The following is a 25,074-nucleotide window of genomic DNA, read 5'->3' on the forward strand; positions in this document are numbered from 1 at the left end:
CCTACGTAACCATATGACGAAGGTTGTTTGTTCCCTGATGAGGGAAGAAACAATTTACGGTATTAGTATGGGAAAAAAACATGCCTGTGGTGACTGGTACCTCTTCGTCGCGCCATGGACAAGGAGCATTAATTCCCACATTCTCAATGACCGATCGCCAGTCTTCCGTGATTGGCACATCGTTGAAGTTTCCACAAAGGCATTTCGGATGTGTGCAATCCTTTTTCTGTAATGTGGCTGCATCACACCCTTGAAGTTCCTGACCCTGTGCGGCTCGCATTTCGTTCCTTTCCGTCGCGTTCAAAAATAATTCTGGAAAGTATTTTCGCAAGGAAAATCCTCGAGGAGATACGTCGATGTAGTTTTCACTTGTTGGGAGCAATCCTTTCGTGGGTCTTCCTGTAATAATGCGATATTGTTGTATTAGACATATTTATATCAATTTCTTTTTCTTATAAATATAGGAGAACGAATCGCTGAATGACAAATCTACCTCTGACCGGTATCCATGAATTCATGACGTCTTTCGGTGTAAAATCTTTGTTTGGCGCATTCTGCTGCTTCAAAACATCCTGCGATACCTGAATTTCCGTGGACACCGAAAATGCTGACGGCACGGAACTTTGGGAGTCCGCCTCCTCATAGAATTCGTAAAACTGAACTACCGATCCTGCTCCACGTTCGTCAATGCTGGTTTCTCCACGCGTGTCATGGCACTTGGTACAAATATTTTTCGGTGCGAGGTGCGGTTTAGGTTCTGGTAAAGTGCGGTCCGCGGTTTTCGTAATTTCCGTTGCTTGCTCATGATGATCATTTTGAAAAAAACAGCTACAGGTAGAGTGATTCTGACGATCAACCCGGTTGTTGGTGGGCTGCATTCGCGAGCGAAATTTCCCTAAGGTACGCGCCTAATGAACGGGAAGATGATACTATACATAATTGAGAACATTAATCATTAATATTTAAGCAAACTTTCAATGGATACCTCATCGGTTTGTGGTGAGAACGATAAATAATTTCCATTCCGAATGTGGTCGAAGTCCGTTATCCCACCATAGGGGTCTTGTCCACCGGTATTGGTACCGGTTTCTGGAAAAAAGTGTTTCGTTGCGAAAAATTCAATCTAAGCACGGCGGAAGATGCGTCCTATCAAGGAGTGATCATTTTTTATTACACATATATTTACGAACGAAAGTTAACGGCAAATAATTAGTCACTTATAAAACTTTGATAAGATTCTGAAAAAATCACAGCGAATATTATAGCGAGTATCCTGAAATAAATTTATCAAACTTTATCATTGACTTGTTGTTACAAATCTACGAGAGTTTGTTAAGAATTTATGCATCACCTTCAGCGAAAGGAGCTCCATAATTAATGTTGTTGATTGATATTGCAATTAGAGTGGATATTTCAGAATTGTTTTTGCGAAATCTCACCGATCTCGAATGAATGTCTCGTCGTCTGCGTGGATCTGCAGGGGTATAACAGAGGATCCCTGTGTCTTATATTTGCCATTGCTCTCCATGTTTCATGCGAACGTGAGGGAGATGACGATTAGTATGCCGTAAGTATATCGAGCTATTCGTTGTTGTAACATAATTTCGCCGGGGACGTAACGTCTATAATATTCACGATATTATGAATTAAAAAAATAAACATAACCATAAGATTTCAAAGCAGCGTGCGTTGTGATAGGTTTTGTGGATTGGCAACTTCCTGTTTGCCGGCATACCTACCGTTTGAATCTTAGAGGTTTGAATAAATAATAGATTCAACACTTGCAGATTTTGCAAGTATTAACGAGCGGAGCACAAATTCTTCGATACATTTTTTTGTAGCTTGCACAAAAAATTCATATCGGTGTCGCCCTCTTGACGCGATGAAAAGTAATTCTTGTAAAATTAGCGCGAAACCGCGGCGCGGAGGTTGAGATAACGCTTACGCGATCTCTTACAATTATTTTGTACTTGAAAATTCAATAGGCAGGTCCATATCACCGTGAAACAGTTACTAAAAACTTGAAATATCAGACTCGGCTATTCTTCATTTGTACATGTATTCTGGACGAAGATGATCTACACCACACAAAATTATTTTACACACATTTATAAACTCAGTCAAGTTACGGCCTTATTACATGCGACCCGCGATACTTCGAAGGTAACGATAAACGCCTTACTCTATACAACTTGAGATACATACATGCAATCATCGTGTTCCTGAATTCACGTATGTGCATACAAGCATTTGTATTCCCTGTTTCCAGTAATTGTGTTTCATGATGATATGGATCTGTCTATTTATGTTACAGCCACAGAATAGTCGCCAAAGTTGTCCCAATTATTATCCGTCACGTGTATTAGCGTCATTCTACAAACAACTTACCCGCCAAAAAGTGAAGACGAAAATTTGCCAGGGGTACCCGTCTTTAGATTTATCAGTCAACGACTCACGGCTGACAAACGTTTGTTCCTAACCTGTGATACGTCAAATTCTGGTCAAATTCCAACTGCACATTGAAACACCTGTTTGTTCGCACTCCTAGCTTCGAGTGTCAGCAATTCAGGACGAGATAATTACTGATAGTCTATTCACTCCATTGTAGAGGATAATGGGGAATCGATCCAGCCTACTATTGCGTGAGGAGGAAATTGCGCAAATTCAGGATGCGACTGGATGTAAGCCTAGTTACGCAAATTCCATAATATCTTAACTACTAGGTTCATGAAAATTCAGTTACGAAATTTCTAGATCATGCTTACACGTTAGAAACTGACTAATCTGATCGTCGATATAAGCTTTCTCGTACAGTTCTTTGTCAGTAATTTTCAATAATTAACTGTTTAATTGACGGAGGACTATTCGATTTACAGTTACACCAAACCAAATAGAGCGACTGTATAGCAGATTCACGAGCTTGGATCGTGGGGATTGTGGGACCTTGAGCCGTGAGGATTTCCTCAGAATCCCTGAGTTAGCCATTAATCCACTTGGTGACAGAATTGTGAACGCGTTCTTCGAAGAGGGCGGCAGTGACAGAGTCAACTTTCTCCAATTCATGCAAGTCTTGGCCCACTTTAGGCCTATTAAAAAGAACAGTCCAAATCGGCTAAACTCTAGACAAGAAAAATTGAAATGTAAGTTCAAATGCACACAGGAAAACACTCATAATTACCATATTTTCCTGCTAATATTTCCAAATGTTTCTCTTCAATTTTAGATTCTGGTTAAATGTATTTAATTGAACGCTAATTATTTAATTATAGTTGCCTTCAGAATGTACGATTTGGATAACGATGATTTAATTTCAAAGGAAGAATTATTGGCAATCTTGCATATGATGGTGGGGGCCAATATAAGGTAGACGATTGTTCAGTGATGCAGTAATGGCTTACAAAATGTTAAAAAACTCAATTAGCTGACACGTTATTTTTTATACTTTTCATTGAAACAATCAACATATGATTGCAGTGAAGAACAGCTGACTAGCATCGCCGAGCGGACTATAGTAGAGGCTGATGAAAATGGGGATGGGATGATTTCATTCGAGGAATTTGTCAAAGCATTGGAAAGGACGGACGTTGAACAAAAAATGTCCATCAGATTTCTTAGCTAAAAATTGTATCTACTGATCAAGCACAGAGTATTGTATATTAATAGCTGAATATAGTCATTAATCTGTTTATTTATAAGATTCAACAAACGACGAATTCGAATTGTTTGCCTTAATGTTGACATTTGCAATCACTCTTCAAGATTGTCAACTAAATGTGCAAATTAGCAAAATGTAGCTGCGCGTCAATGTTCTAACTTGAAATACGCTTGAACTCTACAATTCAGTTACAGCCAGCTACTATTTTTTTTTCCTTTTTTTTTTTTGCTTATTCAGAGTGAGCGGAATAGTTGGAACGGTAGTAAAATAGACCATAGTAACTTTTGGTTGGTGAATGTACATGATATAAAATAAGACGGAATTACATGGGCCGAAAACAAATATCAGAATCAATTGTCTCATCTGGAGGTACATAAATGTGTTGTTCAGGCCCATAATGTAGATAGAATGTGTATAGCAAGTACGTAATTAATAAATAATTTCAGAGCTCAATTTTTATGGTAGATAAGTTGTGGGAACATTTCAGGTAGATAATTATGATTAATCAATTACAGATACATACATACAGTAATCATAACAATCTCGGGTATGTCATTTATTATTTCTAGGTCAGAATGATGAAGTTCGTGAAACCCTGTAATATTGGTGTTTTGATTGAATATAACATAGAAGATAGAGCCGATCCTGCTTTGGAATGCTTAAGCATAAATGATTAAATTATTTACCACATGTTTAGTCTTACCGATATTCAGGATTCACACGTTCTGCTTACAAAATATATTGTCGAATAAACCAAGAATAAAGCATAAAATATCAAACTCTCTCCAGAAAGAATTTCGTTAAATGCCCGTGGCTTCTCATTTATAGAGTCTATCAATTGCTATACTTACAAACCATTTCAATGATTATTAAATTATAATTTATTTAATACAAAATAATTTGATGCCTAATCTTCTTTAGGTATAAATTATTAATCTACGCTGTGGAGGATACTGCCAACTTTTTCAAGTGCTCCATAAATACTTGAAGACTGACATCGTCTGTTAATACAGGTGCTCCACTTTCCTAAAATCCAAGCAATTCAGTTTACATAATTTCGAGGGGAAAATTTAATCATAGTGGAGGCAAAAATATGTGGTATAATATTTGTACTGTCAAAACCTGCACCAAGCATTTATTAGGATATCATGATTTTATGAGAGAATTGTGATTATTTGTACTTCATAGTGTCCAAGGTATTTACTGGTCTGCAATGAATAAGAAATATTACTTGTGTGCATACGTCCACACCGATTACATATAACTCGAAGTGACCGAAAAGTCCCTTCTCTCCGAAGCTCCAATTATCAAGCACCCATACCAGAAAGAAACAAAAGGAGAAGGAAGAAAGAACATAAAAAATGATAAAATGAACACACCCCATTGGGCATCGGCATCCCCTGGATCGCAGGATTCATGGCGACATAAAAATTATCATTACAGTTACACATTGCTGGCAGCTAATGATATATTTCAGCTTAGCACATAGTGAGAGGTATATGCGGCCAATGATTGTGTCACATTTACAATAACGAAAACGCTATGGATTAAATTACAGATAAACTTTAACAGTTATTTGTCTTTAGTAATAGAAGTCTCTGATCAATCAGCTATTTTTGATGATCCTTCTACACGGATGAAAAATTCCATTGAGTAACGAGGGATATCGATATGATTGATATTCATTAATCGAAGAAGATTCAATTCGACATTCGAGTAGGAATACAAAAATCTGTAGGTATTGATAGATATCAGAAGTACTTACCGCCCCATAGGCATACATATTATTGTGAGTTTGGCTCGGATTGACTTTACTGAGAAGAAACCTTGCTTGGGATCCTCCTTGTTCAGTATCGATATACCGAGGAGCTGGGAATCTCCCAGCCAGAATTTCTGCTGCGTCGTCTACAGGGGCTGCCAGTAGCTGGCGGAAATTCTCGTATTCTGGTTGATCTTGGTATTTCAGTTGACGCCACTGAGCTATCGTCTAGTAATAAGAACGTTAACGGATATAAATGATCCCTGAGCTGGACCATAACTCGGTTGAGAAAACGATTTGAATGTGATGCGTAACTATTTGACAAAAAAAAAAAAAAAACCATCCAAAATTCACCAAAATTAGTTTGTTTCCTAATTGAGTGCGAGGGGATATATGTACTTACCTCTCCATGGAAAATGAGAATTTGGAAGAAAGTGTCCATGAGCAGGATTCTGTCTGGTTGAATTGATGATGTGTCTAATAGGACAGGTTCTGGGGGACCTCCAAATCCATAGCTGTACAAGATTGGCTGTACCATGATGAGAGAATTTGTCAGGTCTTCTCTCATAAGCATGTGCCTAAGTACCATAAAGAAATTGCGAGGTGTTTACGATTATTTTTCGGATAGTAGGTACTTTGCAAGAATTGAATCACCTGGCATCTTACCTATAGAAACTGGTCTCATCCGGGGAATTATTGAAAACTTGAAGAAACTGAGATCTTCTGAGATGATACATGAACTGTGGGTATAGCGAAAAGTTCTCTGCCAATCTAAAACTGTTTGGATCATCCTTCGCGTATTCTCCGAACTTTTGACACTGAAAATGACCGAGATTCCACCTTTACAGTGCTGTTTGTAGAGAAAATAGCCATGAAAATGCAGTGAAATTATAATCACGTACGAGTCTAATGAGCATCCGATCCACCCATCTAAGAACATCCGGTCCATCGTCTGTCTCAGCTCTAAACACAGCAAGACGAGACATGAGAACTGCTGCAGCCTCTTGATCAAAGCCTGCACTGACATGATGCAATGACGTAGACGCGTCCGCCCAGCTATAGGTAAAATAATCGAATCATTAGGAATCTGACGTTCAGAATAAGGTTATTCATTTGCCGTGTGAACTGTGTAAAACAAGAAAAATAAACTAACTTTCTGGCAATAGTAGTGACCCTAATTCTCCTTTGCCCGCTACTGTGTTGATACTGTGTGATGAACTGGATGCACCCTCTTCCGCCCTGGGGTATGGGTGCAGCGTGTTGATTAACAACTTCAAAGAATAAAGCTGTCGTAGTGGAAGGGTTCAATGAACAAAACTTCCATTGGCAAGTACCACCTAGGCCAACTTCCTGTTCTCCGACACTGGGTCCTTTGACGTTGAGCGATACACACGGACCAATTGCTCCGGATACTTTGATTTCTCTCGACGTTTTCACCTCCAGTGTTGCGTTAAATGCCATTTTCAAGTCTCCTTTTGGATCCTTAGCAAAAACACGTTGAAACGTTTGTTTGAAAAGTGAAGAATTGAAAGAATCTCCCATAACCATGTGTCCTCCCGTTGAATTACAACATTGTCTCATTTCTAGTAGTCCAGTCTGGTCCAGGGCACATGAGTATATATCGATTATGTGACCGTTTGCAGCTGCACGAGCGGCTAAACTGTCGTAGTGCTTTGTCGCCTTCTTCATATACTTGGCATTGTCTTTGTGGATGTCATGATGGGATCGAATCGGCTGACGCAAATCGTCGGTGACAACTTGACCTGGTCCTTGACTGCACAATCCGCCCACGAACAACATGATCCTGTGTAAATGGAAAATGATGCACTGATGCTATATTTAATGAAAAGTTCACACCGATACACTCGTGACAAAAGTTCTAAAAAAAATTTTTATATTCAAAGAAAGAAACAATTTGAGCAATCACTGCATACTGAACAATGGGGATGGGTCCTCCTTCTATCACTCCAAACTGACACAAGTCATCGCAGCAAATAATTTTACACTTACCTCCCACCAGTATTGGCATAACTAGCTTCTAGCAGTCCCGTTGCAACAGCCAGAGCAACACCAGTTGATCTCAGGGATCGCTTTCCCGGACCTACAGGCCACGGATCTTTTTGTAACTCTCCCAGCAAATCGGTCAAGCTCATATCGCATTTGTGCACAGGCTGAAGAAATCTGTTAGCTGGAGAAAGGGGTTGACCACCAGGTACTCTTTGCGGATTTGGATTTTGCCCAGGGACTGGTCTTCCGATACCTGGAAAAATCGAGATGAGTAAAGGAAGTGCTTTTGAAAAAGCTGAATCAAGCAAAGGGTCCGATTTACCTACCCAACATATCCTGGACTTGTTTTGGCTGGAGATCCTTGGTCCCCCGAAACACATAACTTTTACTGCAACCCTCGCAGCCCAGCTCGTGAACTTGAACCATTTTTCCAAACGTGATCAAGCCGATTAGTGCATTAGGTGGGAGAAGGGAAAGTGACATCTGCAGCGAATCCTTCAGAGCCCCCAGTTCTTCTTCGTCAAGACACGTATCCACAACAAGCAAGAATATCGGTGGCAGACACTGTGCTCTAGTAATAGTATACTCGATGGTAGAAAACATCGGTATCAATTCGGCAGGCTGATGTTGTTCCGAAATGGCTGCATACTGGGGAGGGAAGGGATTCCTCTGGAAGCAGAAGTTGCAGACCCAGAGCTTGGCACGGTAATCTACTTGGCAAAGTGGATTCAAAATCGCCCTGCATGTCGATCTTGTGCACAGTACTGGATCGTACTGAATAGGCGGGAGATCTAGGCGCTCTTTTATCGGCTGGTAGAGTGTCCCCAATGGAACCACAAGCCGTGTAGCTTCGATTCGTGATGATGGCCACACGTTCCATGTGAACCTTACTCCGTCCCGATCCTCGTTTTGCTGAATGAATTCTTCGTATGTCGTCATATCGCTCTGGGTTTTATCTCAGTTTAAGCAAAGACCTATAATGAAGGCATGCAAGAGAATCAGAAGCCGGGATGGTGATGTTTTGAGGCCAGTTCATAAAATTGGATTGCGACGAACTGGGGACGACAAATATGTAGTGTACTTGCAGGGTAAGGAAATAAGGCTTCTTCAATGAATATTTACGTATTCTAGTCAGGTCTTGATTTTCTTACCGCATACAGTTTACACTTGATCGAGAAAATGAACGCAAATTTCGTGCGAGTAGTTCGATTGTTTTAGGTTATGACAGGAAACTTACCTGACAGCTGCCACTTTTGAAAATACAGTGAAATCTTGTCACGAAAAATCTTACGAAACGGCTTCGAGAGAATCCTCAGGGCCGGTTAGTACATAATTTTCTTAATAAATGAGGAAACACTAAGAATGATGTTGGAATCTCCCACACCCGTCACTTGAGGCCACGTCACTTTGAAGAACGCGTACGCAGGCAAACTCTCGGGCAGATCAATCGTTCTCTCTGGTTGTAACTAGAATTTTAGCCTCTGAGAGTTGGCCGTCCGATTTCTCTGTCATACGACTGCTTCGCCTATGTTCATCGGTCTCGTTGATGACTTCGTGATTTCGTGTTTGTCAGTTGCCGAGATAAATGGTTCGTACCTAACGTTTGTTTAATTTTCATAGGTCTCAACGCAAACCCAAAACCAAGTTTCTAAATTAAGTAATCAATCGTAACTCTGCGTCGTTGTATTTTTCGGATTTTTGTCAAAATTTCGTTTAATACGAGGGAGACGATATTTCGGAGGTTGGCTTTGACACAGAGTTGTTGGAAATACCTTATTCCAAATTCTTGGGTCTATACGACATACGTGACCGGAATGTAAAACCAGGTGTCTTTTTGCTCTAAAATTAGGGTCAGAATCAGTCGGGAACAGGAGGTACGGGAGGGGACAAGAAGGATGACAAAGACAAGAAGAAGAAGTACGAGCCCCCAATTCCTACGCGCGTAGGAAAGAAGAAACGACGAACCAAGGGACCGGACGCTGCGACAAAATTGCCCCAAGTCACGCCCCACACCAGGTGTCGCCTGAAGCTCTTGAAGTATGAAAGAATCAAGGATTACTTGTTGATGGAGGAGGAGTTCATTAGAAATCAGGAGCGACTTAAGCCGCAGGAAGAGAAAAATGAAGAGGAGAGATCCAAGGTCGACGATCTTAGAGGAACGCCGATGTCGGTTGGGACATTGGAGGAAATAATTGACGACAATCACGCCATTGTTTCTACATCTGTAGGGTCCGAGCATTACGTGTCGATTTTGTCATTCGTTGACAAAGATCAGCTGGAGCCAGGATGTTCTGTTTTATTGAATCACAAGGTGCACGCCGTTGTTGGCGTCCTTGGCGATGACACGGATCCGATGGTAACAGTGATGAAGCTCGAGAAAGCCCCGCAAGAAACATACGCCGATATCGGAGGTGAGCTTTTGTATTTTTCAAGCGACGTATCATATATCTTCTCAGAAGCATGCACTGACATCATATTTCTTTCCCAGGTTTGGATACACAAATTCAGGAAATCAAAGAGTCGGTCGAATTGCCCCTCACTCATCCGGAATATTACGAAGAGATGGGAATCAAGCCCCCCAAGGGTGTTATACTCTACGGTTTACCGGGAACGGGTAAAACTCTTCTGGCCAAAGCAGTGGCCAATCAGACATCTGCGACTTTCCTGCGTGTTGTTGGTTCAGAATTGATCCAGAAGTATCTAGGGGATGGCCCGAAACTTGTCAGAGAGCTATTCAGAGTTGCTGAGGAACATGCTCCTTCTATCGTATTCATAGATGAAATTGACGCTGTTGGTACAAAACGATATGACAGCAACAGTGGAGGCGAAAGAGAAATCCAGCGTACTATGCTGGAGCTACTAAACCAACTTGACGGTGAGTAAAAGATTTTGTCTCCATACTGACAGAGAGTCAGTAAAATAACTATTTGTATCTTCAAGTGCTTGATGATGTGCTGATGTTTTACCGCTTATCGGCACTATGTGCAAAAGTGCTAATGTGAATCAATTATTCAAATGGACAGGCTTTGACAGTCGTGGAGATGTCAAAGTAGTGATGGCAACTAATAGAATCGAAACTTTGGATCCGGCACTAATTCGACCCGGACGTATCGATAGAAAGATCGAGTTTCCCCTGCCAGATGAAAAAACCAAGAGGAGAATCTTTAGCATTCACACAAGTAGAATGACATTGGCACCAGATGTAAACCTGGCAGATCTCATCATGGCTAAAGATGACCTATCCGGAGCTGACATAAAGGTGATTATTTTGCAGTAAAAGTAAGATTCTTTGTATGGGTAAAAATGGAAAGTTATAGTTAACTTTTCCCATAGGCGATCTGTACCGAAGCTGGTCTCATGGCTTTACGAGAGCGCCGTATGAAGGTAACCAGCGACGACTTCAAGAAATCCAAGGAGAGTGTGTTGTACCGCAAGAAGGAAGGATCGCCTGAAGGATTATATTTATAATTTAATTTTTCGCTTTCCCTTGTATTTTTTATCAATCGTAATAATACGAAATTCGAATAAATAAATTTTCTTTAACTCAACCAACTTTTGTCAACTATTAATTGATTGGGTTAACTTTACAGGTACAGGACATAATGCTACAAAACTGCATTGTTGATACATGTTACGTGTTTGCTTGTCAATTCGTCAAATTGATGCTGCAGCGTCTCTAGTATCCTTGTAGAATATTTCTTCTGACCATTTCTTATATCCTGCAGCGGCATTTTAACGAAATCATCTGTCTTTACTTTGCTCTTCGTACTTTCATTGCAGACGTAGCAAGCCCCTCGCCTTGTCTTTTCAAGTACATCATCTGTAGCTGGTAGAGTTTGAGAGTCGTTACTCATGGCTGTTGCCAGCCCCTTGTATTTTCCTAATACGAAGGCAGTTTCGAAAGCGTCTTTGTAACCGATGTCAAAACCTTCTTGGAAAACTGATTTCTTTCCTTCTTCAACTCCTTCCCTATAACCGGCCTGAGAAAGTTGATGGACTGTGATCAAGTAATGTTGATTGAAATTCTCGTCATTTCACTACCAGAGAATTCTTACCTTAATTGCTCTATTTATAACTCGATTCCAATTTCTTTCGGAAAGCTCTACTGAATGCTCAATTTCCTCACAGTCATCCATTTCAAGGTTATGTTTCCAATCACTTGACAGTGTCACATAAGTCCCGGGATCTGACACAATCTGTACGATTATTCATTCGATGTACGCATATTACATAATTTATCAAAAATTTGCAAACTGTGTAAGCGGGAGTAAAGTAGTAATTGTAGGGTAGTTCCTCTTTGTTATTCGGAAAGAGAAGAGCAAAGTGTTTAATAATCAATTAAATGCAACTGTTGGTACTTGTTTGTACGACATTACGCCTGATTATATGCGTAATTAAAGGTGTTTTATAAAGCGCCCAATTACATGCAACCAAACGTACACCAAGAACGCCTGATAATGCCCAAGCATGCAACATGCATTTCTCCACATAAAATTCAAAATAGTTATGAATTTATTAATTGAACAAAAATGAAAATAGGAATAGCATGGAGCGTCCAACGTGGGCGAAATGTCGAGAGTACTGAGTCTCGGATTTTAGCTATCCCCTCAATTCCTGTAAATGAAATAAATTGATTATCATGAACAAATCGTTCACGTGACTTGTGTATTTTACCAAATCAGTGGCAATAGTAAGCCCTTTTCCTACAGGGGGCGTACGTCACGTGGGTTCGTCGCCGCAGCCACACGTGTTCGTTGCAAGGTTCGATGGCAATTCATTGCATTGCTTCTAATTCGTTCGTAAGATTTTGAGTCAACGATTAATTATCAAATACTAATGGATGTCAGAGGAGAATTCTCTAGTGAGCGAGAAATAAATAGAATTGTCGATGTGGGTGAATCGCCAGAATTTATCGAAGAAAAGTATGATGCTTTAAGATTAATTGTCAAATAACTGTCAAACAGACCGTTAATAACGTAATAAATAGATAACAATTAACTGTCAAATAGACCGGATATAGCAGCAAATGTTTGTTACGCTTTCAAAGCTCCATAGTTTTCTAACTTTGTATAATGAAATTGAAGGGAACCTGTTAAACGAGATTTTTTGTGCAACAGTGTAAGAGGTACAGCTTTGATTTCAGGATTATCTCCTTGGCTCAAGCAAAGCCGAAGGGCATCTCGGATAAAGACATATCTGCTGAGATTCCAGATCTGGCACCGGCGCGGAAGGCGGCAGCGATAAACAAGCTATTGGCTCAGGGATACTTTGACTTATTCAAGCAGGGTGGAACTCTTCTTTACCGTTTGAAAGATCCGAGCAAGGCTAAATCGGTTAAAGGGGCAGACAACGAGGAGAAAGTTGTTTATAATATAATCGAAGAGGCTGGGAACAAGGGGATATGGATACGCGACATCAGGTTCAAATCCAATTTAATGCCGACGCAGCTGAATAAAATTTTAAAAAGTTTGGAAACTAAGAAGTTCATTAAAGCTGTAAAGTCGGTAGCGGCTAGCAAGAAGAAGGTATATATGCTTTACAACTTGGAGCCTGACAGATCTGTGACCGGAGGCGCGTGGTACCAGGATCAAGACTTTGAGGCAGAATTCGTCGATATTCTAAACCAGCAGTGTTACAGATTTTTGGAGCAAAAAAAAGACAGTACAAAAAACTGCAAGGACGGTCCTATCGGTGCAAGAAATATAGCTTTTGCGTCGTCGAAAGAAGTTTGGAAATTCATTTCCGATCTGGGAATAAGCAAGGTACGGCAACGGGATACCTTTCACTAACTTTTTGCTGTTACTCCTCGATAATACTTTGACTAAATAAATGAAACGATAATATTGCAGGTTAAGCTTTCCGTGGAGGATCTGGAAATGATTTTGAATACCCTTATCTACGACGGCAAAGTGGAAAGAACTCTGTCAAGCGACGGAAGCAACTTGTACCGAGCGGTCGAACCGTTGCTCAGCCCTCCAGGATTAATTAGAACACCTTGCGGTGTTTGTCCGGTATATTTAATGTTGTATAATAAACGAGAAGCGACGAATGATCGTTGAGCATCTTTGAGGTATACTGTATTTTGCTTTCAGGTGAGAAAAAACTGCTGCGACGTGGGAGAAATAACGCCAAAGAAATGTCACTACATCAAGGAATGGTTGGAGTGAAGTTTTGACATCGAAATTCGCGTTGAATCTGTGTATAAATATAGATCCATGAAATGTGAATTTCCGTTTATTCTGCTCTTATTCGAGATCCATCTCTGTAAGCCTGTATTGTACAATTAATTCGTAAACTGCACGGTACGCGTAGTGTCAAAGATGAGAAACAAGGTGGTCGATTGTTGCCGAAATTTTATTCTCCATGATTATAGCAGAGCGTTTCTCCCATGGGGACTATACAAGGAGCACGAAGTCCATGCAACCAAATAGCTGCCTGAAGTAAGATGGCACTGATGTTCCGTATGCACCGAAGGTATTGGACGGATTATAAGGCAGTAGTGAAAACTTTCTACAGATCACAACGCAAGATCACCGATCATTCGATCTTACAATTAGCATCCTTGCAGCCAGAGACAATTCGGTACAAAAGGGACGCTGGCGACGCTAGTGGTACAAAAAACAAACCTGACGTGAACGATTACTATGACAAGTTTTGTCAATTCACCCATTGAGTTCGTGCTCCATGGTCTCTCCCGCCAAATGGCCCCCAGGCGTTTCGGTTTCAAGAGGGACGCAGACGCAAAACGCGGTATCCGGTGAGTCTTGCCAGGTGTGCGCGCTTTCCGAGACACCGTTAAATCGCGCCTTGTCATGAATTTGTACATTTTTATTGAAAAATCGCTTATTCGTCATCCCCGAGGATAGTTAGAGGGTTGCGTAGCGTCCTCGGCAAGACGGTTGTGCGTCCAAGTGGAGATTTAAGGGCGACGGGCGGCCGAAGCGGGGCTGCGGGACGTGTATAATCGGCCAGAACGTAGATCACTTGAGATTGATTTCTGCGGAGAGAGTGTTTCGTGACGAATTAACAAGTCGGGTCAGCTCGCGCCAGCGTCGTCATGCCTCTCCTACGCAAGAAGCTTTTTCACAAGTTGCACGTCTCCTCCGATTTCCGCGACGACGACGAGGTTTTCCACTGCGAGGCGACCAACGAGATCTTCAAAGATTACAAGTTAGTGTTTGACAGCTCGATCATTTTCACCTACGGACAAACGCACTCGCCGCATTTTGTTCTGTAACGTCTCCGACGTCTTCTCCTGCTTTTCAGTGAATTCTGCGAAAGAATTATTCTCTGCAACTCACTCGTCTGGTCCTGTAGTATCACAGGAAAGCCGAATTTCACTTACCAAGAGGCATTGCTCAGCGAGGAAAATGCGAGAAAGAGTCTCAAGGAATTTCCCATGGAGGTAATACACATCAAATGCAACATACACATTCTTCTAACATACCTTTGCTTGGGCAGCAACGAACTTCTTCGAAGCCCCAAGATTCCACTTTTTTTCAGTCACGATCGCTAGGTTTTTTTTTTCTCTTACACCCCCACGACTTTACTAAATCCGAGTGTTTCTTTTCGTGTGAACATAGAAGCTTGATAATGATATTCCGATGAAAGATGTGCCTCGAACGGAGGAAATCCAGTCTGTGATTATACACGTTTTACAAATAACTGCAACATAACCTAGTAATTGAAAATTGTTTATCTGACAATTGATCTTGACTTCGCCGCATAATGCATTGTATTGCATTACGTAACCTGGTTTTAGATTATTACCAGAATCTCGATAACAGTGTCTGAGGTTTAAATTACGTTTGGGTCTTGATTGCAGTTGCGAATTCCAATCTTATACCTGGCGAGCAAAACAAACAGGACTTCACTTAATGAAATGGTCGAGGATGTTTATCAATTCGCACGAGACAGATACTTTGTAGGAGAAATGGTCGAGGCCAGTTTTACCGAAGATGCCTGGTGCGAGTGTCACGTTTTACAGGTCATCGAGCCTACCAAGCAACAGATTAATTCTTACGTAAAAGAAAATAACAGGTATTTGTCAAATCTCGGTTTGGGCAATGGCTTGTCGTTCTTGACCTAACTAGGTGTCTTCTTATCTCCTTGTCTCTTCTTTTAACCATTTACACAAAGAAGCATGCTGGAAAGACAGTATCAACCTCCGGCAAAATTATTTCGCTACGAAGTGGAGCAGTTTGATTGCGGAGGTGACACAGACGTTAGCCAGCTCATGATAGTTGAGGCTTCACAGGTGCGACGACGCAAACAACACTACAGCAGAGAAAGGAATAAGATATTCTTGCGACAACTCTGCGAGCAAGGCGAGACTGGCATATGGATGGTCAAGGTAATCTGTTCAATTTGCTTCATTCTGTGTAATATTTGAATTCGCTTGTTGATTTATTTATTACTAGAGAGGTTCAATAGTCGTTGACAGAATATCTATAAACTCAACCAAGAATGTCAAACGACGTTTCATCTAATGCAATGACTTTGTGACAGATATTTGTGAATGAAACCTCGAATTGGCGTCAGATAATTGGAACAAGCTGACTCATAATTCTACAAATAGATTTGTATTAAGCCTGTAGAAAAATTGACTCAGCATCAACTGGACATTACGGTTGGCATACAGTATTTGTTCTGCCTACATGTTTTGGTTTGCTTGTTGCAGGAGAATGTCTTACAAAAGTATGGCATTCATAAGACTCGATTCGATACGATATTTGCTGGACCCATGCCAGACTTTTCTCCACGTCTCAAGAAACCTATCAAGCACAAGCAGGAGTCTATAGCGAAGTTTCTTACTCCAGATATAGCGAAACATAGGGTCTTTGATAAGCCAGATCCCTTGAAGAAAATAAACGACAGCGGAATAATCGGCAAGAAATCAAAGAAACAAAAGTAAGTTGAAACGTTGAGGACTTGTATGAATTTCCAGATATTTTTTTTTTCCTCACTTTTATGATAACAATCAACTGGAGTTTCACTTTCGTGATACCTTACAAATTTATCACAGTTAATTGTCTGTGCAGGATGAATGGTAAATTTAAAGAAGATCTGAAAGCTAAAGCTCTGGAAGAAAAAGCTCGCCTGAAAGAAGCGAGGCTCGAAGAACGGGGTCGTAAGAAGGAAGAAAAACAAAAGCTTGCAGCTTATGTGAAGGAGTGGAATAAACCCAGAGAAGACTTAGAATGTGAAGATCTCCGACAAATTCCAGATCCGACCCCTGTTAAATGTTTCATTCCCAATGACAAATTTGGCGACTTCGTCATGATATTGGAATTTCTACAATATTTCTATGAAGAGTTAGAAGTTGGCAGTTACTTTCCAGGTGGAGTGAACTTGGACTTGATGGAGAAAGCTCTGTTAGAGAAAGAAGTTGCAGGACCTTGGAGTGACCTCTTGCAACTTTTGCTTGCAAACATTTTTAAATTTCAAGCCGAAGAAGAAGATGAGATCCACGCGGATGCTGCTAATCTAACTGACGATAGAAATATAGACCATGGGGTTTCATCTATGGCCGAAGCCGTGAAATTAGCCACAATAGCCTCATCTTGGTGTCAAACGCACCATGGGTGTCAATTATCCGAGCTGACTTTGGATTACGTTACATTGAGTGAAATTTTACGACAGCATCTCTTGAGTTCTGGCGGTAGGATAAGCGACGTGGCATCTAAGTGGCGCTATTCTCAAAGAGGTAACCAATTATTCGTTTATCTCGATGCACACCTATTTTTGATAGCTATTGCCAATAAAATGAATACAGTCGAATGGTTAATGGGCTGTAGGCATCTGAAATTCCCGTTGAATGATTAATTTCATGCCAACCTGTTATATGATGGAATAAATTGAATTTTAGGTGGCTATACAAATCATGACGATCCAGTACTGCTCTTGAGAATGAAGGAGGCGCATATACTTCGAACTCTGGGCCACATGAATGTCTGCGAATTCGAATTGGATGATCGACTGAAGGTTGTCAGTTGTTTGATTAATCAGTTGCTTACGTTTGCATCTATTCGCGACGTGATCGATGAAAGATACGACAAACTGCATCAAGCAAAGAAGAAACTCAAGTTATTCCTGATAGCTGAGCAAAAGAAAGAAAAGGAAGAGAGGGAGAGAATGAAGGAGAGAGAGAAAGAGGGAAGAGTAGAGGAGGAAGAGCAGAAACCTAAGAAAATAACGAGAGGAAATTACGAGGACGAAAAAAAGAAGGGGGAATACGAAAACAAGCTGAAAGAACTACAGACCGCATCTCGAGATGATCAAATGATGCTTTATCTAGGCTCGGATAGGGCACATAGGAGGTACTGGAGGTTCCTATCTATACCAGGTACGGAATTGTCTTTGATGTGCATAACGTCTGACACATTTTTAATTTCTTATTCCTTTCATGGATCCTAATCGCTATATTCATTCAAACTCTAGGTTTATTTGTGGAGAACGATGAAAGATGGCCGGGTGCTTGTCTGCCCGGGGGTACTCCCTACAAACCGGAGCTTCAAGATGAGTCCGGAGAGGCGATGTATGCGTATTTGAAGAAGAAATTTAAAGACGAATCCAGCGATAAAGAAAACAGTATTAAGGAGCTGAAGAAGTCTCCGAAAAAAGTTGCCTTTTCTGACAAAAACGGATTAAAATCACCGCGAAAAGATCTTAGTCCTAAGAAAGAAGTAAAGGTAGATTTCAGTGATATTAGACAAAACTTGAACGTATGTACAGGAGATCAAACTTGCCCCATCCATTGTGTCACGGCTAGACCGCAGTGGAGTTTTTACGGCTTGCAAGAAAGCATTGACAGTGTAATTAATGCGTTAAATAAGAGGGGAATCAGAGAAGGTGAACTCAGACAGACTTTGATTCAAGAAGCAACGAGCTTAACGACAGTCATTGCCGAATGTCCCCGACACAAGTTAAATCCCGAAGTGGTCAGTACCTACATTTTTTGCCAATTAAAAATGAAAAACTTGATTTTTTGTGGAATTTATCTATGTCCATCTTTTTATTCTGTCCTTTTTTTGTTCTCTCTCAGTATATGGAGCCGATCAAAGAGCCGACGAATAAGAATCACAGGAAAAATAAGTACGATAATGTTAATCTGACTTTCCCACCGGGTACCAACATTGAGGAGGTACTAGAATTAACGTTACGGGACTATATACTCGACCTAGAGGATAAAATCAAAGTTGGATGTCTGGGATCCTTGAAAGTCATCAGCCGAGAGGTCTGGAGAACGGCGATAAACAAGCGTGGTTATGATAAACAGTGCGACAAGTTGGTTTACGGATTGAACGACATTGAGGCAGACACTGCGTCGAATCTTGTCCTGGATAAAATAAAGAATGAGAACAGGGTGAGCAGACCCGGGACCCCGGATTCTGAAATCAGTAGCAGCGGTGTTAAAATTTATCGGGATCCAGGAAGATATCTAGGACCACCGTTTGAAGACGAACCTGTGCCAGATCCGAATCAGCAAATTGCCATCAAACAATTAGCCTGCGCTATCTTACAAATATCGCACGCAATTGAACCGAAATATCTTAAAAAACCATTGGGTGTAGATGACAAGGACAAGAAACCAGCTAGCGAAGACATAGGCAGAGATAGGTGGGAACAATCGCTGATGGCTTCGACGAGTTGGTCCCAGTTGTTTGTGCATATGAGCACCTTGGAGAACAGCGTTGCATGGGCCAGAAGTGCTTTGAATGCGCAATGTCGTATCTGCAGAAAGCGCAGGGATGCCGAGAACATGCTACTCTGCGACGGATGCAACAAAGGGCACCATTTATACTGCCTCAAACCCAAACTCAATGTTCGTAGTCTTGATTTGTCTTATTGCATTATTTGGTTTAAAATTATTATTAATCGGTCGATAGTTCCTTGCTGAGTACTTCATTATGCGTCTTTTGAAATAATTGTTTGCAAAATTCGTGGTGAAACGACAGCAGGCTGGTTGTATGTCAAAATTTCTTCTCAGGCGGTACCGGAGGGAGATTGGTTCTGCACGACATGTAAACCCCGAGAGACGAAACCCAAGGAGAAGTCGAAGAGGAGAAAGAAATTTGAGGACGAGGTGGAAGAGGAGGCGGTTCTCACCAAAGAGACACGACGAAATCGTGCCAAAAGAATTCCTGAAAGTGAGGACGAGGAAACCGAGTTGCCGGAGGATCCGTGAGTATCCAGCCCAAATTTGACTGGCATCTATAGTAATTTCACTCGTTTCAGTGTTTTTTTCCCAAATGATTGATATACGACTCTGTTATCAGAGACGCGACGATGAGCCTTTGCTCGTTGTGTGGAATCGGAGGAAGGGTGATATGTTGTGATGGATGTCCGAAAGTATTTCATTTGGAGTGTACTGAGCCACTGTTGAAAAGAGTACCCCGTGGCAAGTGGCTGTGTGACTTCTGTTTAAGGAATAGAAGAACCAACTCTATACACGGTAGGCCTCGTTGTGTCGTTAGTAGTATTATTCTTTTCACCTGTAAATGTGAACCATTATCGATGTTCATAACGCATATCTTCGAAATATTATGAGGAAACCACAGATACGACACTCTATGCACCAGGAACTAGGAAATCCAAGTACAAGCCACGATTGAATCGTGAATAATCCGAGAGTTGTTGTCGTCGCGAACTGAACGGTAGATCCCGTTCTTTCATGAACAGTCTTAGGAAAATTTACAGATAGCATTAATTTTAGACTAAATAAATGACGCGTCACATTGAAAACAATCGGTCAGCTTTGGGTATGTTGCCAGCGAGAGGGCGCGAGAGGGAGAGAGACAGAGAAAGAGTGAGTGCAGCTGCTGCTCGTTCGCGTATCCACGGCTTCGCCAAGAGTCTACTGACTACCGAATCCACAGACTGGGACGGTCTGTATCGTACCCAAATATAATCGTGCAGCGAATAATTCAGTTTTTTTTTTACTTCACCTTTCCTGCTTGGGAATGCGATTCATTTACCACCTACCCCAAGTTCAATACATAATAGCATGAAGATTATTACGTCAAGCTGTTCACAACCATTGACTTGCAGTATCATTTCGTCTTTCTTTTTATCGTCGTAATAAAACTAACGATTTGAACAGGATATTTGGTTTTCAGAGTGGAGAAAATTTACTTTGATCATTTATGACATCACAGACCTCATAGCACCTTTTTTATTTCTGTAATCATTCTTGTAAATCTGCCCTTACAATTATTCCAAACTACCCGGAATGACGCCCGTTGGCGAACATAGAAAATTACCCTTACGTGATTTCTGTATTCACGTTATTGACGAACAGTCCCTACTTATTTCCTTTTTGTTAACAATCATCCGTTTACTTTTGATACCCAATATATTATTTCAATGTTACATTGTTTTGGCTTGAGCTATGCGGTGTTTGCTTGAATCTAACTTTAATCTACCAGATAAAAACGCTGGAAAATCACCTGAGATTAAATAGTTGCACATGTATTAACTGGTCATTTTCATTCTCCATACTTTGGTACAGAGAGCAGCATAAATTCAGACGACTTTGAACCGATACCCCAACGGCAAACGAGGAGATCCGCCAAGCGTGTAGCTGATGCAACAATCGACGAGATTAAAGAAGATGCCAGCACTGTAAAAGGTTGTATGGCAACTTTGCAAGAATTATTAGCGGATATCACGCATCACAGAGATTCTTGGCCGTTCCTTTCTCCCGTTACAAAAGATGAGGTTCCGGACTACCACGACATCATTTCAAGTCCAATGGATTTTGGGACCATAAAGTACAAGCTTGGAAAAGGAGATTATCAAACGCTTAGAGAATTTTACAGCGATTGTATTCTTGTATTTGATAACTGTGAGAAATACAACCAAGATCACAGTTCTGTTTACAAGTGAGTATGAGAGCCAATGATACATTTGTCATTGGGTTCGGACGCCAGAGATTTTGGGATGTTACTAATTGCAGTGTTTTACAAGATGGTTTGTATGCAAATGGCTTCGTATTGCTGGTTACTTTGTAACGTTTATATGTGTCTTTTCGAATACCTACATACATTTTAAATTCATTATTAAATTTCAATTATGGCTGGAGCTTTGATTACTAATTGCAATGTTTTACAAGAGGGGTTGTACGCAAATGGTCCTGCATTGCCGGGTACTCTGTCACGTTCACATGTGCCTTCTTAAATACCTACTTACATTTTAAATTCATTATTAACGACCAATTATGGCTAGAGCTTTTCCTTGCATAAACATTTATGCGAATGATCATTATTATTTACATAGTTACAGATCCATATTTGAATAGTACATTTATTTTATATTCCACAAAGTACAACTGCCAAGTGACATGACCAGCTTCGACTCTTGTATGATACTGTGCTGCATCGCTAGATTATTTCACACGTTAATACTCGTATAGTTGCTTCAAATGCATCCTCATATTCTACTGTCCGTAACAAAAATGCTTGATATATTTCCAAGTCCTGTGATTACCTGTGGTTATTTCATATTATTAACAAAGATCACTATTTATTAACGCCTGTTCTAATTTTCGTCTCCTATCAATAATTCCATTTTGCTCAATTGCATGTTATTCATTACAAAGAGACTATTGCACGTTTCCTACATCTACCAGTATTATCGAAATCTCAACGGTGAATCCGTTAGGTTACGTAAACTTTGTCCAAGTTTTTCAGCCGACATCAAATTTCTACAATTTGGTTGTTTGATTTTAATGTTCGTGAACCAAATAATTCCCCATCTCGCTTGTCGTTATTATTGCTTGAAAAATAAATTGTGATCTTTGGCTTCCGAACGCAATACCAAATCTCAGAGGAGAATCTGTACTACGTTTTTTTTTAAAATACAGTACCATTTACAGAGCTGGGACGAGATTGTTGAAATACTTTGAGAAAAGGTGCAAAGATTTAGGTCTGAACTACAATGAACAAGAAGTAAGGGAACCAGATACAAAAAAACAGAAATGTGAACCAAACGGCGAGCTGGAAAACGGCATTGAAGATGAGGAGGAAGATGAGAACCTGAAGGACAACGAGGAGGAAGATGATGTCGACGAACAGGATGATGCAGATGAAGACGATGACGCAGATGAAGACGATGAAGAGGATTACGAAGAATCAGAGTCGGACGCAAGTTAAGTACGACGCGTGGATGGCAGCAGTAACGTAGCAAATCTATCTGAGCATTTCCCAAATAACTCCAACCAAGGCTACACGAGTTTTTCAAACGCAGTAACAATTGTATTTATTTTCATTTTTCTGGCCGCTCGAAAAAGTATTCCTACAATTATCACCAGTGTTTGCAACTGACCTTAGCAAATATCAAGACTAAAAATGTTACTTGTATGTACATGCAGAGGCAACGATTGTTCTCAAATTTATTTTCTAAAACGGTTTTTGTAAGCTTGAATTGGGAGGATGTACATTTCATCACAATATTTATTGAAAATTTGATACTTTCGAATGGTATTGATGAGACTTTGCAACCGTTAATAAAAATGAAAGATTCTTACTGTTCTACAAGTGTTCCTACTTGCTGAAAACTGCTGGAAATTGTACGGAGGGGGGCATAGTGGATTGTTATCTTACTTTTATAGTGCGACAATGAATTTAAATATGCCTTAAGTAAGTGATAGTCTGATATACATCGGAGAGTACCTACCTATAACAGTATACTTAATGCATAATGCTAGTTTTCCTTTAATCGGAATTTTTGCCGAGTACAACATGTGTGTTTTAGCATTTATGATAATTTATTATTTTAAAAGTAGTCTTAATCCGCCAGATCAGCCAGTAGTATACTCCTTGTAGAGACAATGCAAAAGTTCCAGAGTATATTTCTTTGTTCAAATGAGGCATCATTTTTTAAATGTGTTTTCGGGCACACGAGTATACAATATATCATCGTAGTAAGCATTTCTTCTTCACACTTATACATAGAACATTACCATATTATTAATAAGATATTTAACGAAGAATACGTATGTCACCGATTGCTCTCTTTCATTCTCCTTAGCCTCTCGGCTCATGGTGGTATTTTTTTTTTTTTTCTTCTTTTTTTTCAAATCTTAAAGGTACTTATGCATTTCTTTTCGAAATATAATCAATTTGCGAATTTAGGCTGGGCCTACACAAAATCGAGGGTACAAAATGTCAATGTCCGTTGTATGATTAAAGCGGTCCTTAATTGTAATGATGTGCATTTTATACAATTATTAATTTAGTAATGATGAAATATTTCAATAATAAAAGAAGAGAAAAACGAAAGGAAACAACAATAATAATTAAACTATCTTTTCATACATAGTAGACATATTCTCAATGCGATATAATGTGAATTTGTATTTCCCCGGGTAAACAAAACAAAATCGGTTTACAGCGTCGTAGCGGTTGCCGGGACTGCAGGTTCATTCGTGCGTACGAGATTGGTTCGTTAAGATGCCTCGTGGTTTCGATTCAGCTAGATTCGCGTTTACCTGTTGATAATATTCGCATAAACGTGCGTAATTAGATCATAATTATTGTATTATAATTATATTATAATAGTCATATTGATATCTTGTTAATATGCATGAACGTTCAAAATCTTGTCGGGAGAAAATCTTGATTATCCTTTTCTATTGCGGCGACCGTTAAACAAAAGACGGTACGACGTGAACATCGGCACGAAACCATTTCATTTTCGTTTACGACGCGCGACGCTTCGAGCGTATCGTGGCTTCAGTTTTGGATAATATTCACCTAAAACTAAGTCGTAATTACGGTGTTCTGGTAGGATATCGTGCAAAAACTGGTCTAATCAATCCTCGAGCAAATTCTGTGCGGCTAAAGAGTTAATTTTGTGTGCAAGATGACCGTACATATTCGCCAATTCGACGACGCGCAAAGTCCGTTAAACAAAAGATGACTACGACTCTCGATACGGTTTAAAGGTAAAGGCAGAATGATTTTCGTAGATAGTCGCCGTGTTAATACACACACATTATCTCCGTTTAAGTTGGACTAACATTCTAGAAGCATCAACCGTTTCGATATCGATTTTATCGAATGGCATTTGTCCAAACATTGCACGGCTTATTGGCGGAATCGCGGTGTGGAATAAAAAATTATCACCAATTGCTCTCTTTCATTCTCCTTAGCCTCTCTGCTCATGGTGATATTTTTTTTTCACCGTTTTTTTTTTTTTAACAAATTTTAACAGTACTCGTGCATTTCTTTTCGAATTATAATCAATTTGCGAATTTAGGCTGGGCCTACACAAAATCGAGGGTACAAAATGTCAATGTCCGTTGTATGATTAAAGCGGTCCTTAATTGTAATGATGTGCATTTTATACAATTATTAATTTAGTAATGATGAAATATTTCAATAATAAAAGAAGAGAAAAACGAAAGGAAACAACAATAATAATTAAACTATCTTTTCATACATAGTAGACAAATTCTCGATGAGATATAATGTGAATATGTATTGCCCGGTAAACTAAACAAGATCGGTTTACAGCGTCGTAACGGGTTGGCGGGACTGCAGGTACATTCCTGCGTGCGAGATTTGGTTCGTTGAGATGTCTCGTGGTTTCGATTCAGCTAGATTCGCGTTTACCTGTTAATAACATTCGTATAAACGTGCGTAATTAGATT

General features: G+C 40.1%; 7 protein-coding genes across 14 annotated transcripts in view; 4 read left to right on the top strand and 3 right to left on the bottom strand.

Annotated features, from left to right (window-relative positions):
• The window catches only part of LOC107216887, a 22,958-nt gene extending 20,059 nt beyond the window's left edge, over positions 1-2,899 (bottom strand). Inside the window, exons 1-5 of the mRNA XM_046745197.1 lie at positions 2,766-2,899; positions 1,440-1,622; positions 986-1,089; positions 494-908; positions 85-399 (exon numbers count right to left, since the gene is read on the bottom strand). Of these exons, the coding sequence (XP_046601153.1) occupies positions 85-399; positions 494-908; positions 986-1,089; positions 1,440-1,518 (913 nt within the window). The 5' untranslated portion in view covers positions 1,519-1,622; positions 2,766-2,899. The remainder of the gene's footprint in view (positions 1-84; positions 400-493; positions 909-985; positions 1,090-1,439; positions 1,623-2,765) is intronic.
• On the top strand, positions 2,277-4,108 carry LOC107216891 (calcineurin B homologous protein 1). Of its 2 annotated transcripts, XM_046745200.1 has the most exons (5): positions 2,277-2,467; positions 2,609-2,681; positions 2,877-3,140; positions 3,270-3,363; positions 3,475-4,108. In XM_046745200.1, exons 1-5 carry the CDS (start codon positions 2,282-2,284, stop codon positions 3,617-3,619), a joined length of 762 nt encoding a protein of 253 aa, XP_046601156.1. In that variant the 5' UTR covers positions 2,277-2,281; the 3' UTR covers positions 3,620-4,108. The 2 variants fall into 2 exon arrangements, with proteins under 2 accessions (XP_046601156.1, XP_015509697.1); XM_015654211.2 differs by lacking the exon at positions 2,277-2,467 and having other exon boundaries at positions 2,474-2,681.
• LOC107216892 (protein transport protein Sec23A) lies at positions 3,801-8,848 on the bottom strand. 2 transcript variants are annotated; one of them, XM_015654212.2, is made up of 10 exons: positions 8,659-8,848; positions 7,748-8,395; positions 7,425-7,674; positions 6,568-7,218; positions 6,317-6,470; positions 6,081-6,232; positions 5,818-5,992; positions 5,421-5,642; positions 5,035-5,055; positions 3,801-4,681 (listed from the first exon to the last, which is right to left on the bottom strand). In XM_015654212.2, the coding sequence occupies exons 2-10, from the start codon at positions 8,358-8,360 to the stop codon at positions 4,592-4,594; spliced, it is 2,328 nt and encodes a 775-aa protein (XP_015509698.1). In that variant the 5' UTR covers positions 8,361-8,395; positions 8,659-8,848; the 3' UTR covers positions 3,801-4,591. The 2 variants fall into 2 exon arrangements, with proteins under 2 accessions (XP_015509698.1, XP_015509699.1); XM_015654213.2 differs by lacking the exon at positions 5,035-5,055 and having other exon boundaries at positions 8,659-8,847.
• A 2-nt stretch (positions 8,849-8,850) lies between these two features.
• Positions 8,851-10,969, top strand: LOC107216893 (26S proteasome regulatory subunit 4). Its single transcript, XM_015654215.2, has 5 exons — positions 8,851-9,009; positions 9,271-9,832; positions 9,910-10,296; positions 10,445-10,680; positions 10,755-10,969. The coding sequence occupies exons 1-5, from the start codon at positions 9,007-9,009 to the stop codon at positions 10,887-10,889; spliced, it is 1,323 nt and encodes a 440-aa protein (XP_015509701.1). The 5' UTR covers positions 8,851-9,006; the 3' UTR covers positions 10,890-10,969.
• Positions 10,890-11,802, bottom strand: LOC107216885. The gene is made up of 2 exons (XM_015654205.2): positions 11,477-11,802; positions 10,890-11,401 (listed from the first exon to the last, which is right to left on the bottom strand). The coding sequence occupies exons 1-2, from the start codon at positions 11,555-11,557 to the stop codon at positions 11,027-11,029; spliced, it is 456 nt and encodes a 151-aa protein (XP_015509691.1). The 5' UTR covers positions 11,558-11,802; the 3' UTR covers positions 10,890-11,026.
• Positions 11,803-12,174: 372 nt separating this feature from the next.
• Positions 12,175-13,648, top strand: LOC107216884 (probable DNA-directed RNA polymerase III subunit RPC6). Its single transcript, XM_015654204.2, has 4 exons — positions 12,175-12,343; positions 12,565-13,183; positions 13,271-13,432; positions 13,514-13,648. The coding sequence occupies exons 1-4, from the start codon at positions 12,258-12,260 to the stop codon at positions 13,586-13,588; spliced, it is 942 nt and encodes a 313-aa protein (XP_015509690.1). The 5' UTR covers positions 12,175-12,257; the 3' UTR covers positions 13,589-13,648.
• A 490-nt stretch (positions 13,649-14,138) lies between these two features.
• Positions 14,139-24,811, top strand: LOC107216883 (bromodomain adjacent to zinc finger domain protein 1A). Of its 6 annotated transcripts, none has more exons than XM_015654203.2 (14): positions 14,143-14,591; positions 14,688-14,826; positions 15,247-15,461; positions 15,561-15,774; positions 16,102-16,331; positions 16,463-17,127; positions 17,290-17,766; positions 17,862-18,361; positions 18,466-19,245; positions 19,411-19,604; positions 19,700-19,875; positions 20,177-20,308; positions 20,932-21,304; positions 22,285-24,811. In XM_015654203.2, the coding sequence occupies exons 1-14, from the start codon at positions 14,479-14,481 to the stop codon at positions 22,571-22,573; spliced, it is 4,497 nt and encodes a 1,498-aa protein (XP_015509689.2). In that variant the 5' UTR covers positions 14,143-14,478; the 3' UTR covers positions 22,574-24,811. The 6 variants fall into 6 exon arrangements, with proteins under 6 accessions (XP_046601114.1, XP_015509689.2, XP_046601111.1 ...); XM_046745155.1 differs by having other exon boundaries at positions 22,297-24,811; XM_046745156.1 differs by having other exon boundaries at positions 20,195-20,308.
• Positions 24,812-25,074: the final 263 nt, after the last annotated feature.

The sequence above is a fragment of the Neodiprion lecontei genome, chromosome 7, assembly GCF_021901455.1.
Source record: "Neodiprion lecontei isolate iyNeoLeco1 chromosome 7, iyNeoLeco1.1, whole genome shotgun sequence".
NCBI classification, from domain to species: Eukaryota; Metazoa; Arthropoda; class Insecta; order Hymenoptera; family Diprionidae; genus Neodiprion; species Neodiprion lecontei.

Coding starts and splice junctions, on each gene's coding strand:
- LOC107216891 (XM_046745200.1), top strand. CDS start 2,282: ATGATGATATGGATCTGTCTATTTATGTTACAGCCACAGAATAGTCGC. Junction 2,468..2,608: donor ACGACTCACGGCTGACAAAC/GTTTGTTCCTAA, acceptor ACTCCATTGTAG/AGGATAATGGGGAATCGATC. Junction 2,682..2,876: donor AATTCAGGATGCGACTGGAT/GTAAGCCTAGTT, acceptor TTCGATTTACAG/TTACACCAAACCAAATAGAG.
- LOC107216892 (XM_015654212.2), bottom strand. CDS start 8,360: ATGACGACATACGAAGAATTCATTCAGCAAAACGAGGATCGGGACGGA. Junction 6,471..6,567: donor GTCACTACTATTGCCAGAAA/GTTAGTTTATTT, acceptor TTTTACCTATAG/CTGGGCGGACGCGTCTACGT. Junction 5,993..6,080: donor GATGAGACCAGTTTCTATAG/GTAAGATGCCAG, acceptor TATGGTACTTAG/GCACATGCTTATGAGAGAAG.
- LOC107216893 (XM_015654215.2), top strand. Junction 9,833..9,909: donor AACATACGCCGATATCGGAG/GTGAGCTTTTGT, acceptor TTTCTTTCCCAG/GTTTGGATACACAAATTCAG. Junction 10,681..10,754: donor TATCCGGAGCTGACATAAAG/GTGATTATTTTG, acceptor CTTTTCCCATAG/GCGATCTGTACCGAAGCTGG.
- LOC107216885 (XM_015654205.2), bottom strand. CDS start 11,557: ATGGATGACTGTGAGGAAATTGAGCATTCAGTAGAGCTTTCCGAAAGA. Junction 11,402..11,476: donor TTATAAATAGAGCAATTAAG/GTAAGAATTCTC, acceptor CAACTTTCTCAG/GCCGGTTATAGGGAAGGAGT.
- LOC107216884 (XM_015654204.2), top strand. CDS start 12,258: ATGGATGTCAGAGGAGAATTCTCTAGTGAGCGAGAAATAAATAGAATT. Junction 13,184..13,270: donor CCGATCTGGGAATAAGCAAG/GTACGGCAACGG, acceptor ATAATATTGCAG/GTTAAGCTTTCCGTGGAGGA. Junction 13,433..13,513: donor CACCTTGCGGTGTTTGTCCG/GTATATTTAATG, acceptor TTTTGCTTTCAG/GTGAGAAAAAACTGCTGCGA.
- LOC107216883 (XM_015654203.2), top strand. CDS start 14,479: ATGCCTCTCCTACGCAAGAAGCTTTTTCACAAGTTGCACGTCTCCTCC. Junction 14,827..15,246: donor TCAAGGAATTTCCCATGGAG/GTAATACACATC, acceptor TCTTGATTGCAG/TTGCGAATTCCAATCTTATA. Junction 16,332..16,462: donor AAGAAATCAAAGAAACAAAA/GTAAGTTGAAAC, acceptor TTGTCTGTGCAG/GATGAATGGTAAATTTAAAG.